We start from the raw sequence: 14,194 nt of genomic DNA, 5'->3' as shown, positions 1-14,194 counted from the left end.
AGATGGGTTGGCTCAGTAATGGAAGCCATGGCCTCGAGTTTGCAAAACCTAAGTTAAAGTAGACTTGACTGCACATAACAACAGCAACAAGTCCACTTTGATGTTAGGGTTCATGTAAGATTTTCAAAAGTCACATACTAAATGTAAACAGTAGCTGGGATCTTATAAGTGACATATACAAGTGTACATTCTATTATTCATGTGCAGGGGTGTTTCTATGGGTGAGTGAACTGTACGAGATGTCACCTCAGAGGGGCATGTCTGCCCTCTGGTTTGGAGTGTATTGCCACTGTAGGTAGAGTGGGACTCCTGGAGATAGAAGGACCTGGTCCATCCACCTGGGGGCAGCAAAAAGGATGGGACGCTGTTGACACGCTGCATTGAACTCTTGAGTGCCTTTCCTGTCACCAGATTGTGCTTAGACTCCTTCAGGACTTGCAAACAAAGCAAGTAGACCAGAACAACTCAGGACATTGACAGTCCCTTTGGGTACATGGTCCATCAGCTGTTGGCAGCAAATAGACTGGAGCATTTCTCTTCCATAGTGGGCCGATTTATTCTTGAGCTAGTATTGACCTGGTGGCACCACGCCTGAAGTTGTCAGCATGAATTGCTCCACTGGGGTGACACTAACTCTGGTGACGCTGCTGTGCATGAGGAGTGATTTTGGGGGGAGGCACATGCACAATGGTTGTATCCAACTGACAGTGGTGTAAATGGAGTTATGAATGTGGGACTATTGTGCATACAATAGTGAACTAATATACACAAAGTAGCATGTTAATGTGCATTGTCTCTTTGTACTGTCTCTGTGCATAGCACATTGCAGTTACTGTACACAACAGGTTGCCAGCCATGCATATTGACCTTTGATCCACATATGTTGTGCTACATAGTTATTCAGCATAAAGGTTGCATAGCATAACTCAGCTGGTGGCTATTTATTATATATTGAAGCAAGGTGGGATCTTGGCTGATGTCTGTTTCTCAGAAATATAACCATTTTTTTTGTCACTCAACTTCTACTTTTAAAGTAAGCTGTTGGAATTAGCCCACCTCTCCATCACCACCAAGTTTGTATCTGTAGAGGTTGCAGTAGTTTTTCATGAGAGCCCTTAATTGCCTTTATCATTTTAGGAATGGCCCTGAAGAGCACGTGGAATCTGTGAAGAGGCTGCAGAATTCCTTGAAGCTGCTTCAGAAGGTACAAATGGGTTGGCACTGGGAATTTCTCCAGGAAGGGTCTGGATTCTGGCTTCCTTGTGGCAGCAGTGAGGTACACAACTAAGTTTAAGTGGGGGTCTTGGCAGGCAGTGGCTGAAGTTAATCTCCCCAGTCAGTAACCTGGCGAAAGGCAACGGTCAGTAAAGGATGTTGGAAACCAGGGCTGAAGAAGACAGGCCATGTAGGAGGGCAAGTGGGAGATCTAGCTTGTTGGCCACAATTGCAAACAGCATTTGAGATAGATTTGGCCTACTATGGAAAGAGTTACATGGTTTCCATCCATTAGGAAGACCAAGTAGAGAGAGCCAATCAGAGCCATGGTTGTCCTGTAAAATTGTGTCAGGATAAGGAATCAAGTACTTGATGGCCTTTTACAAAGGTTAATAGGAAAAATTCTTCCCAAAGTACTTCAGAGAAAGTTCCATGGGAATTAAGAATCTTGGCAGGTACAATCTCTCCCTTATATTTTGATTGCCTTTCTAATATTGCCTATGTCCAAGATGTAGCTTTTAAAGACACATTTCTGCCTTGACCTTGCTGGAGATTCCCTGTCTGCTCTGTCCTCATTCTTGACTGATTATGACAATGGGATGTATGATGCATCCTTTTGTCTGCTTTTGTTTCAGAACAACTTGAACCTACTGAGAGATTTGGCTGTCCTTACTGCACAGAGCTTCAAAAACAACATGGCTCAGGAACCAGTGTTTATATTACACAGGTGAGGGAAAAGATGACTCATTGTGAGGTATACATGAAATTAATATGGGAGAAGCATACATGAAAGAAGGGGAAATTTGGGTTGCCTTAAACTTTAACCTCCCACAAAAGATTGTGCTATTTTAATAACTAGAAAACATCACAATTTGTAAAAGTGATTTCCATTACCCCGTACCAAAAAAGTGAAATATATACTGAAGCTGATTTTTAAAAAAAATTGTCGATTAACAAAACTAAAAACTAAATAATGTTTAAAATTAAGCATGTGCCTTCAGTTAACAGGTGGATTTATAGTGATCCTTTTGATTTTAGTGGGGTTTTTTAGGGCCCAAACAGACAGGTCAAAATAAAACTGCTTCGAGCCACTTTGGACGTATGCTATTTAAATGATGCATCTGTCCTAAGAGGCCAGAAGCCATGCCAAAGTCATGCTCCAGTCCTAAGCCTTGCACTGCTTTCTTCAACCTTTTGGCTCAGCTTCTGGCCTCTTAAGATGCGTGTGTCATTTAAACAGAATACCTCCAAAATGACCCCAAACAGCTTTATTTTGGCCTGTCCTTTCAGGCCCTTAGGCATGAAATATTCAGAAGTATTTACCATTGCTTTCCTCTGAATATAGTGTACAACACCTTATATTTCTTGGCAGTGCCCCATCTAAGTAATAACCAGGTATACCTGTGCTTAGCATCCAAGACTAGACAGGGTTACTATTGCTTAAATCAGGGATAGACAACATTTGGCCTCTAGATGTTGCACACGAGACTGCAACTTTCAGCATTCCTTAGCATCTGCTATCCTGGTTAGCAGTGTTGGAATATAACTATCTTGAAAGTTATGTTTGCCGACTCTGATTTAAATTATCATCACCCCAGTTCAGATGTTACTGCTTTTCTTCCTGTGGGGATGATGGATCCATTGTGCACATAGTGCAATTTTAGTCCCATCTTTCTCAGATCTTGGAATGAAGAAAAGGTTGTGACAAGATCCTGGCACCACTGTTCCTTCTTTGCAGGAAAGATGGTGACTCTGAATTCATGAATATCATTGTGAATGAAATTGGCACTGAGGTGAGTCATAGTTTACTTGTTTTATGATTTTTTTTCTGGAAGAGTTGTGCAAATTATGAAGATTTCTTGCTTTAAGTTGAAGTATATTCCCACTTCCAATACATGCTTTATCTCAACACACTTCAGACCAAGTGGGGGATTTAGCACCTTTACTGTGGTTTCTGAAAATGGAGACTACAAATCAAATTAGGTATTGGTCACAAAAGTAACAATGCAAGGCTTAATAAATCCTTTGTGTACAGATAGGTCACAAGTCAATCTATCAGGATATAAAGAAAGAAGAGATCTAATGGGGTTGGCTGAGTATTTAAAGTTGAAACAAAAATTCATCAGTGATACCTTTATTGGCCAACCAAAAGGCACAATATACTTGTTGCAAGCTTTCAAAGCTTCATAGGCTTCTTCATCAGGCAAGATATTACAAACCAAATTTTCTGGACTTTGAAAATCTCCCTATTGCCACATGGCCAGAAGGAAGAGGAGCCTGCCTGCAAAAGATATCCTCCCCATCATAATATCTTCATTAAGGACTTGAAACAACATGCAGGCATCTGACTAACATCTCCAACTGTTTCTTCTTCTTCTCCTGTTTGGTTTGTAACGGCTTGCCTGATGAAGAAGCCCATGGAGCTTCAAAAGCTTGCAACAAGTATGTTGTGCATTTTGGTTGGCCAGTGAAGGTATCACTGATGGATTTTTGTTTGTATTTCTTAAATGGCCAACACAGGAACCCCTGCATGTTTTATTTAAAGTTGAGATATTATTGATAATAATTTAGCAATCCTATGGTTAATTTTTTTATTAAGGCAACACAACTGAAAGCCAATTAGAAATAAAGCAATTATAACAAAACTGGTTTATAGCTGATTTTAATAGATTAATTAATTTCTTGCCAAACTAAAATTATTAAAGATCTTTACATTATCTTGGTGACTTCCATTCTTCTTCAATTTATGGTCATATTCTGTGTTTTGATTCAAGTACTGGTGTTGCATCTCATCTATAGATATTGGTGGAATTTTACTCCCCAAACAGTAGTTAGATAAGGCAACATCAAAGTGAAAGCAGTCCCTCTAGTGGCCATTTTCTAAGAAATTATCCCATGGTAGACATCCATTGTGCCTCCTGAGCAGTGCCAAAGTCTCAGAAACATAGCATAGCTGCATCAAAATGGCTTTCAGGCACAACCAGTTGGGAACTAGTGAAACATAGACAGTGAAGTTGGTGATGATGAACTAAATGTATAACCAGAACAACACCTGATTTACCAAAATCTTGTTGTATTTTGAGCCTTCTCAAAATAACAGAAATATACCTGAAACATTTTAGGTATTGCATATAAGGTGTAGCGTATTAGCAGTGGGAGTTCTGAAACACAGTTTTTTCTACAGAAAACCCTTGTTTTCCTATCTGTGGGAGATGAAAAAGCAGCTGGGCTTTTCCTGCTTGCAGGACCTCCAGAAACAGTGGAGAAACTAGGCCCCAGGTAAGTTGCTCATTTACGTCAGTTGGAAAAATAAGAGTGCATGTTGTGAGAGAAAGGGGTGCTTAGTCATTCACAGAAGAACCACAAGTTTGGGGGGGGGGTGTCCAAAAGAGAGATAGACAGACAGACAGACAGACTCATCTGGCAGATGTAGGGCCAAAACTGAATCAGCTTAAAATATTTTAGGCTGGGGTAGGCAACTACATGGGGAGCCATTCCCTCCCCCTCCATGGACTATCTCTCAACAGTAACCTTCAATGCCTCAGTTTTCCTCTGCAGTCCCTCAAAAAGGTGACAGGAGATGATGTCTCACACTTCCTGGTTTCATTTTGAGGATTGGAGAGGAAAAGGGGATAATGCAGAGTTCTGGTGTGATAGGATGTGCCTATGGGTAATGGAGCTTTCCATATTGTTTCAGAAGTAGAGTTAGGGGCTGTGGGCACACAGTTTGCTCTAGGTCAATTAATTGGTAACGAAAGCAACCATAGGCTCTGGAAATCCAGTCTAGCTGAACATACATACCACTTGTTCTTCTTCCCACAAGGGTGGCCGAACTGCTGGAAGGAAAAGGAGCAGGGAAGTGTGGTCGCTACCAGGGCAAAGCCACACGGATGAGCCGGCGAGTAGAAGTGGAGGCCCTCCTCCGGAGGTTTATCAGCGAACAGAGGATAGAGCCATGATGGAGGGCTAGGGACAAATGGAGTGGTAACGATAACACTAGGAGGGGAGAAGTTTGGTCAGTTTTCCACAAGGACTATCAAGTACTGTAATACAAAAAAAAACTCTTCTCCTTTGTGTTCCTGCTTTGTATGTGCCTATTGCACCAACAGAGAAAATGGTCTGGATCTGTCAAGAGGGGGCACACTGGAAGTGAGAGTTCTCAAAGGATTAGAATCTGTGAGTGTGAGGTGTTTTGTGTTTTTATTTGCCTTCAAGTCTTTGTCGACTTATGGCAACCCCATAAGGGTTTTTTTAGACAAGGAATACTCAGAGGTGGTTTTGCCAGTTCCTTCCTCTGAAGGAAAGTGAGGCGCATGGTACAAAACAAGCATGCCTGGGAGACCTGTTGTCCCCTTCAGAAACAGCTTTCCCCAGTACAGCTGCTCCACACAAAACCAGAAGTAACTGAAAGAGTTTGAATGAAATCACCCTTGTTTTTGTGGAGAATTATGTTCCCTTTAGGCATAACCCCCCCCCCCATTTCTTAAAAAAAGAATTGGTTGGGAAAATGGATGGGGGCCTCTAAGGGCTGCAAAAACAGGCTTGGGCCACATTGTTCCCACCCCTGCCTAACTGAGCAATATATGGTTCCTAGAAACACCTAAGGAATGTTCAGAGGTACTCCCCATTATTTTTTGTGTACATGATTTTATCCGAGATTGACCACTGTGGGGGTTCATATTACTTTCCTTCCTAAACCCCCTCAGAATGTAGCCCTCCAGATATTTCTGAACATGTTGCTGTTGTGTGCTTTCAAAGTTGTTTTAGAATTATGGCGATGCTAAGGCGACTTTATCATGAGGTTTTCTTGGCAAGATTTGTTCAGTGGGCTTAGTCTTTGTTTTCCTCTGAGGGTGAGAGAGTGTGACTTGCCCACGCTCACTGAGCAGGCTTCCATGGCTGAGCAGGAATTCAAACCTTGGTCTCCAGAGTCCTAGTCTTACACTCAAACCACTACATCAGGCAGGCTTAACTTGTGAACTGCGCTTCCATAATCCCTTACCAGTGACTGTGCTGCTAAGTGCTGATGGGAGTTGTGGGCCAATAATATCTGGGGAACCACACAATTCTCTTTGATGTAGACAGACAAATATATGTGTATGTACATCAGAATAATAAACAGATTACTATATCCCATATACATCCATTCCAGCCAAGCTGCTGCATACATTCCCCATTTGAGGAAAGTATGCCATTTAAGGCCATTTAAGAGTTAAAGACCATTGTAGTCTATTCCTTCTATGCTGCATCTCAGTATACACAAACATAAATACACTATAAACAATTGTTCTCTCTTAATGAGAGCCAATGTGGTGTAGTGGTTTGAATGCTCGACTACTGCTCTGGAGATCAGGTGTTGATTCCCACTAGGTTACCCTGGGCAAGGCACAGGCTTTTAGCCTCAAGGGAAACCACCGCTGAACAGATCTTGCCAAGAAAATCCCATGATAGGGTCGCCATAAGTCAGAAACAACTTGAAGGCACATAACAACAATGAGGCCCAAAGATCATAGTGGCGGGTTACAGACGGGCAGGGGAGGACGTCTTGGAGGTGTATTTAGCTGAATGCGGAGCCTCCAGACGGCCCGCCCCGGGGGCGTGCTTCAGGTGTTGGAGCTTCCACACGGGGGGCAGTGAAGACGCCTCACCTGGGTCCGTTTCGGACCCGGAGCTTCCATACCGCCGCCTTGGAGGACGCTGCAAAAAGAGAGGCAGCTTCCTCACGGGCGGCCCAAACCGCGGCTTTTTTTTTCTTTTGCCGGCTGGTGGATGCGCAGCTGCGCAGCTACAGCGCTAAGCAGCGGCAGAAAGCCTATGTGCACATTTAAAGCGCCCAAGCCCCTTTAAACTGTCCCCCCCGCTCTGCCCAAAAACAATGGTGGTCTCCTGCCAGCTGGTGATCAGCTGGTGTTGGCATCCTTGTCCGCTTGCACTTTGCCAGTGTCACCAGCATCATGGATGCCTCCTCTCCTTTGGTCCCCGCGCTCCTGCTGAATCTGCAATGCTCAGCCACAGCTGTCTCCGCTGCCACCGCTGTCCCCCTGCCATCTCCCCTCACCTCCTTTGTACATATGTCAATATTTACAGTTTTAGCGTTTTTTTATTGTTAGGTGAAAATGGCAGAGGAATGTGTGTAGGGGTGCACTTTAAAGTCCAAACTTTCCAAGCAGCGCATGCGTACATGTTGCTCTAGGGTTAGGGTTAGGGTTAGGGTTAGGGTTACGAGGCTTAAAATGCGCCGCAGCTGTGCCTCAGCTTCCACAGCTGCATGGCAGCGGACGTTGCAATTAAAGCCTGACTGCAAACTGCGCATGTTCCAAGACCCCAACTCACTATGCGACGGAGCTTTTAAATGGGCAACTTAAAGTAGCGGCGTAGCAATTCTGGTGTACTGGTGCAGCAGCTCTCATGGCTTCTTCCCCTTCTCGATATGTGTCAGCATTCAGGTAGGACTGCTCCAGTTTCTGCAGTTACTCCAGTTTCTGGGACCATATAGCTATGAGGTCAGCCGTCTCAGTATGAGACCAAGACGTCCCCCTGCCTTTTTTCGGGGTGTTGGTGGATGGCTGAGCCATCCTGCCTGGTGGCAAAGGGGAGCCGCCACACAGCTGTGCCAGGAGCAGCCGAGCTGTGCCTTTTCCCAGGTGAGAATGGCGCAGGAATGTGTGTAGGGGGTCACTTTAAATCCCAAACTTTCCCTTTTCACTTTCTACAACCAAAACATCCGCCGGCAAAAGTTACAACTTCCCGCGGTTCTAGCAACGCATGCGCACCACTGGCTCTAGGGTTAGGGTTACGAGGCTTAAAATGCGCCGCAGCTGTGCCTCAGCTTCCACAGCTCCATGGCAGCGGACGTTGCAATTAAAGCTTGGCTGCAAACCACGCATGTCCCGGGACCCCGACCCATTATGGGACGCAGCTGACACGGAGCTTTTAAACCGGCAACTTATACTTGCGGCGTAGCAATTCTGACGTATCGGTGCAGGGGCTTACAGACGGAGCTGCGCAGGTACGCCGCAAATCAAAAAGAAGCGGAAAAAAGCAGCACCTTTTTAATGCCGCTTCTTCCCGCTTGGGGCGTGCGGGGGGGCGTGTTCATGACGGCATTCAGGTAAAGCCCGTCTGAAGGCTCTACCTTCATGACGTCATGAGTACATCCCTTTTTGCCCGTCTGTAACCCGCCAGTATGTCTGTTATTGGTGCACAACAAGACAAACATGGTTAGTGTACGAACAGTAGTGTGCTACTGCTCATGTGCAAGTGACAACTCTGTCTCCTGTTCAATGTAATGTGGCGATTCAGTTCCTGGAAATCATGCATTGGAGTGTAACCCTAGGAGAACAACTGGGCATCTCAGCATTCAGGTAGGAATGCAGTACACACATCTGTATCAGGTTGATTGAAATTTGGATGGCTTTTCTCTCTCTCTATTGTGTAAACATATTAATTACAAGGAGAGGCATATTTGGATAAAATATACACAAAGTTACAGGACAAAATCTGGACAGATGATAAATTAAAAGCGGATACCCAGGACTGACTAAACATGGTAGTTGACATAGAGATAAAGAAGACACCCAAATCAATAGGAAAAGGAGCACTTAGACAAAGAAGTGGACAGAAAGCAGAAGAGAAGTTTGTTGTCACAGGCTACAGACAAGCTGTACCTGATAGCTGGCTTCAGATCACTTTAAAACTAGCTGTCTCTTAGCTTCCTTCTATTTAAGTTCAGATCTCTCTTGTTTTGTTTTGTTTTTCATGACACCCACATGCCAGTATTTCCCTGGCTGAGATATGCACACCTTTTGTCATTGCCCTTCTTGTCAGGAAATCAGATTGTTTCTGATCTTTATTTGGATGAAATTGTAGACATCAGTATGTTGATGATGGGTTGGAGGTTCTGTTTAGTCTCCCACGAAAGTGAAAAACATATATTAAATGTGAATCCTGATGGGGTGAGAAGCAGCTCCAAGGATTTTATTCTTTATAGGTCTTTCTTCCCTGTCTGCTGAAGGAGCCAGGAGACACAGTAGGGAATCAGTGCCACAGCACAGATATGAGCACAAGCACTCTTGCAGAAGGAGAGAATGTAGAAGAGGACCTCTCTGTTGGTGGGCAGTTCAAAGGAATCAAAGAGGTGTAGGATGAACAGGGAGGAGACAATGCAACTGAGGCGGAAGGCCAGCTGCTGGCTTTGTTTCCCTCTGCAGCTCTCTGCATACATGGGAGAGTTGAGGCCTAACCCCAGGCCAAACAGGATGCCCAGATTGCGAAGCAGACTGGCAAAAGGGGTTGTGTCAATATGGACCCACTCGGGCCGTTCACACCACTTGTGGGCCTTTTCCAGTGTCCACAGGAGGTCCACGCCCAGCATCTTGAGGAGCAAGTAAAATCCCAGGGCAAAGCCAAAGAGGAAAAAGGTGGTGTTCACATATCGCCACAGGCTAGCATCGTAGATGCAACGGACATGCTCAAAAACCTCTGCCACCAGCATCCCTGATAAGTGAAGAAATCATGGATTAAGTGTAGTATTGACATTTAATGCCTCTTCTTCAGCATTACCATCATCCTTGGGCTGGAGTGAGAGGCTTGGGGAGAAGACTTTAATAAACAGACAGCTATTGAATATAGCTGAACATCAATTATCAAATTTGTCCTGCCTTTAAGTCAATTCTGATTTATGGTGGACCTATCCTGGGGTCCTCCAAGCAAGGGTTGAGGAAGTTTGCCATTCCATTCCTCTGAGATGGGAGAATGTGACGTGCCCAAGGTCACCCAGTGGATTTCCATGGCATGAGTAGTAATTTGAACTCTGCTTTTCCACAATCGCACTCCATCACACTGGTTTTCCAGTTATCAAATGCTGTAGTCTTAACCCAGTGGGTAGCCCCAACTAGAGTAGACTCACTGAACCAACAGGACTTTTATAAATGTTCACATGATGGGTCAACATGTGATAAATCAGCACTTGAGAATGTTCCATTGATTCAGTGGGTCTCAACTAAATCCAGTTGCTAATCCCAGCCAGAGCAGACTCACTAAAACAATGGGACTTACACAAGTGCTCACTTACCATTCAGCAATTGATACAGTGATTACCCTTAGTAGGTAGCAATAGTTATATTTATGCCAAAGCCTGATACAGCACTGTCCCTCGACTCTCATCTGAGGTGCCAGAAAGTATCCAGTGATTCTTAACTCATCCTAGCAGAACACCACATAATTTCTTCTTGGAATTTTAAAAATCTCATCCGCCCCTATGAGTCTATACCCCCTGAAAGTGAGTAATCATTGGTGAGCATGTAACATACACATACACTTCATACATCTGTTCTGAATGACAGTATAAAGAAACTCCAGTGGGAATCGTACAAGTCTGAATAACACACCTGAGATCACACCAGAGATCACCTGGTGTGGAAAGTGTGCAGCCAGGAAGACTCTGGATAAGCAGACACAGACTTGCACAGCCCAGAATCCTGACCAGAGGAAGACACGCAGACACCTGGGAGTGAAACATTCATTCAGACCAGAGCCAAGGTAGAAGATCTAAATCACACCATCATCTAAGGCAGTATTTCTTAAGCTATTGGATGTGTGAGATCTGAAGTTTTCTCTCCAGTGTGCCAGGAGCTGGCCCCATATTTGTACCCATTGGCTACAATTAGCTCCTTCTTTCCTGGCAACACTTGAGGGACCATCAACTGATGCCATGTGGCCCAGGACTGGTCCACTGACCCCAACTTTCAGTAGCACAAATTGAGTGGGTGGAAATCACATAGCCATCTAGATGTTGGACTGCATGACCCAGCAATGCAATCCATTGTAGCTGATGGTGTTGGCTGCTGGGAGCTGTAGTCCAACAACATCTGGAGGACTACATGATTCCTGTCACTGATGTACAAGTCTGAAGCCTCTCAGAAGAGCGGATCTACTTGAAAACATGCTGTGTGTGGACAACATTTCTTATTTAAATTAAAACTGGCACCTTTATGCAGGCAAGGATTGATGGGAACTACAATGGAACAGTCTATGGGTAGCTACATTTGGTTTGTTCCTGCTTAAATATGACAATTTCCATTAAAAATTGTAGATATACCTCAGTTAACGAAATAGATAGGTTCCTGGCCTTTACCTCTCTAATAGAAAATTTGGTACCAGAGCCAGAAATAACATGGAAAGAACAGGGAATTTGTAAAAATTACAAACAAAAAAGAGCTATCCAGCATGTTTCAGCTCACCATGTTCATTTCTAATAAAAATTATCAATATGCACGTGTGAAATTAAACCAGGTCAGATAAGATTTGTATATGTAAACCAAAATATTTGAACTTTCTTGAGACTGCTTGAAGGCTTCTTCCAAAACGCATCCAGGGATGACCTTTTCTTTCACCATTTTCTTTATGATTTCTGTTCTGGTGGCTTCACAGATTTGTGCATTTTTAATATGCTGGGAGTGTCAGGTGAGGCAGGTGTATCTGCTCTCCCTTTTGTTTCTCTTTTCCAGTCATTTTAAATGACAGCTTGTCATTCTTACAAATATGTGGCAGCCATCATGAAATAAACTGAAACGTGAGAATGATTGTCTTGAGAAAACACTCTCTGAGATTAGTTTCAGTTTTGGAATCAGTAAGTGCAATGCTTTCCAGTCTGGGGCTTCTGACCAAAGTTTGGGATTCACTGCACTATACCACGCTGGCTATGTTAGCTATCCTGACACCTAAAAGTAATCTCCTGATATTTCCAGGGATGACAATGGAGCAGGGAGACTCACCTTGTGGTCAAGTTTTTTTGCTTCAGTGGCACTAAATGTGATAGCAATGCAGTCACCATGACGTAGTAGACACCAGAAGACCCCATAGCATGACCAGAAGGGCTACCTGGAAAGAAGAGGTACAAGAGTCTATATGGTGGCTGAAGAATGGTCAGGGAAAAGAGGGGAAGAGGGTGGATGTTGCCTCACCTGGACCAGTCTCACAAGTGATGGGAAATTGTTTGATCGCAGGGGGGTTTGCGATGCCATAGAAGTCCGTGTCATGTACCCACCAGTAGGGCCTCTCTCCAAAAAGGATCCTGTTGGATATGGGAGAATAAACAGTGGTGGCTGTGGCCCCAAAAACTGAAGACCAAAGAGAAGAAACAGCATACCTTCCATACACTGGTCATTTACAGCCCATGATCAAGTTCTTGAACATTTCATGGATAAAAGCTGGGATATAAAGGCTGCATCTGCACTGCAGAAATAATCCAGTTTGACACCACTTTAACTGACATGGCGCGATAGTATGGAATTCTGGGAATTGTAGTTTTGTGAGACATTTAGCCTCTGTCAGAGAGCTCTGGTGCCACAATAAACTACAATTCCCAGGATTCCCTAGCACTGAGCCAGGGCAATTAAAGCGGTCTCAAGGTGGATTATTTCGGCAGTGTGTTTTGGACCATAGAATTGCACTCTTAGGCTGAAATTCTGTTGGTGCACTATGCACATAGCATAAGCAATGGTAGCAAAAAAGCGGCATCCATGGAGAAAGTAGAGCATTAAGCACCTTAGAGTTAGCATATTTCGTCTGCTTTCCCTTGACACCACTCTGCAATCCTGGAAAAAGTGCGTCTAGTAGCTGTGGTGAAACAATAGGATTCTGGCCCCCATCTTTTACCTGTTCTCACAAAATTCACACTAATCTTTCCCAGATCACATCATAGTGCTGAGTCCATAATGTGATACAAATACAGTTTGGCGACTATGTACAGAACACATGGATTACTCTACATTAAACAAGCAACTGAATAATGAAACATGTATTTTACTTAAAAGGAGGAGGAGGAGGCAACAGAAACAGCAGTGCTCGGACCTATTTGAAAGCAGTTCCTACTCTCTCTCCCATCCTGGAGCTCTGTGTTAAGGGGATGGTTGTGGTTAATCACCACCAATTGACTCCACACAAAACCCAAAGGCATATTTTATAAGTGGTTCTTCACATGTAATGCCAAACTATGGTTTTTGCAAACAAGAACAGGCCTAGAGTGAGACTCGGGTTTGTTCCTGCCTTTCCCGTCTCTCGCCTCACATACATAACTAAATTAGTTCCTGCTTGGTTGTGGCAAACCCATAATTTGTCACAACATCCAAACCAGCCAATTAGGGCTTTGGTTTGCCTTGTAAAATAGGATCAAAACCTAGAACATGAAAGCCCTGAATTCTTTCAAAAATTGTTCTTACATGTCAACCCATGGCTTGGCATTATGCCTGGACAATTCCTATATACCGCTCTGCATATTCTACAGCCAGGGCAAAATGCCTTTGATCTAGTTAAGCATTGGATCACACTATATGCCACACAGAAAAGAGTTGGAGAAAACACTGCTGCAAAAATCTAAAAAGGAGGATTTGTTCCTGACCCCAAACATGGTGATCAGGGATTCATAGAATCCATGCTCACCACTTGAAAACAAGGTTGAGCCAGTCACCGATCACAGCTACCCAGATGAGACGGATTCCTACAGCTTCCCTCAGATGAAACCAGATGGGGAAGAAGACAAAGAAAGTTGTTCTGAGGTCAGCAACTGCAGAGATGAAGACAAACCAGCCCTGGAAGTCCATGAAATTCTCTTGGAGGTAGCTGGTGGCCTGGACCCCTGCGCTATGCAGAAGGTCCATGGCGCTACTTCAGCAAGGATTGCTTTCTCCCACCTTGGCTATTTGTGAGTTTTCCCAGCCACTGACCCTTTATCACATATGCAGTCTCCCTGATCTTTGATCTTTTACTGCCTCCCCTGCCCAAAATAATATTGACAGAGGCTACAGCATGAAGCAAAGTGTGCATGTGTGTTTGCATGAGCCAGTGTCTTCAATTTTAGAGGGCATATCTGCATCATTCAGTCAAAACTATCTTGGATGTCAGTTCTTCTCCACACAGAGTTCTGCTGGAATGTGTGTGTGTTGTCAGAATTACTAGAATTCCCAACATAGTTATCAAA

At 44.0% G+C, this 14,194-nt stretch overlaps 2 protein-coding genes across 3 annotated transcripts in view; one reads left to right on the top strand and one right to left on the bottom strand.

Annotated features, from left to right (window-relative positions):
- LOC121933436 (putative protein PTGES3L) overlaps nucleotides 1-5,281 on the top strand; it is a 28,681-nt gene extending 23,400 nt beyond the window's left edge. For both annotated transcript variants that reach the window (XM_042473164.1, XM_042473161.1), the window contains 5 exons: nucleotides 1,138-1,204; nucleotides 1,851-1,942; nucleotides 2,954-3,008; nucleotides 4,400-4,494; nucleotides 5,039-5,281. In XM_042473164.1, the coding sequence (XP_042329098.1) occupies nucleotides 1,138-1,204; nucleotides 1,851-1,942; nucleotides 2,954-3,008; nucleotides 4,400-4,494; nucleotides 5,039-5,174 (445 nt within the window). In that variant the 3' untranslated portion in view covers nucleotides 5,175-5,281. The remainder of the gene's footprint in view (nucleotides 1-1,137; nucleotides 1,205-1,850; nucleotides 1,943-2,953; nucleotides 3,009-4,399; nucleotides 4,495-5,038) is intronic.
- A 3,329-nt stretch (nucleotides 5,282-8,610) lies between these two features.
- Nucleotides 8,611-13,942, bottom strand: LOC121933438 (glucose-6-phosphatase catalytic subunit 1-like). Its single transcript, XM_042473165.1, has 5 exons — nucleotides 13,657-13,942; nucleotides 12,180-12,289; nucleotides 11,991-12,096; nucleotides 10,605-10,720; nucleotides 8,611-9,711 (listed from the first exon to the last, which is right to left on the bottom strand). The coding sequence occupies exons 1-5, from the start codon at nucleotides 13,872-13,874 to the stop codon at nucleotides 9,200-9,202; spliced, it is 1,062 nt and encodes a 353-aa protein (XP_042329099.1). The 5' UTR covers nucleotides 13,875-13,942; the 3' UTR covers nucleotides 8,611-9,199.
- Between the last annotated feature and the right edge of the window lie 252 nt (nucleotides 13,943-14,194).

Source organism: Sceloporus undulatus, chromosome 6 (genome assembly GCF_019175285.1).
Source record: "Sceloporus undulatus isolate JIND9_A2432 ecotype Alabama chromosome 6, SceUnd_v1.1, whole genome shotgun sequence".
NCBI lineage: Eukaryota > Metazoa > Chordata > Lepidosauria > Squamata > Phrynosomatidae > Sceloporus > Sceloporus undulatus.
Note: the sequence above shows the minus strand (reverse complement) of the source record. Positions and strands in the feature narration are given on the sequence as shown.

What these genes read in the sequence shown, in the direction of transcription:
- LOC121933438 (XM_042473165.1), bottom strand. Translation starts at nt 13,874, where the DNA reads ATGGACCTTCTGCATAGCGCAGGGGTCCAGGCCACCAGCTACCTCCAA. An exon ending in CTCAACCTTGTTTTCAAGTG is followed by an intron (nt 12,290 to 13,656) that starts GTGAGCATGGAT and finishes CATATCCAACAG; the next exon opens with GATCCTTTTTGGAGAGAGGC. An exon ending in GATCTCTGGTGTGATCTCAG is followed by an intron (nt 9,712 to 10,604) that starts GTGTGTTATTCA and finishes TTCACTTATCAG; the next exon opens with GGATGCTGGTGGCAGAGGTT.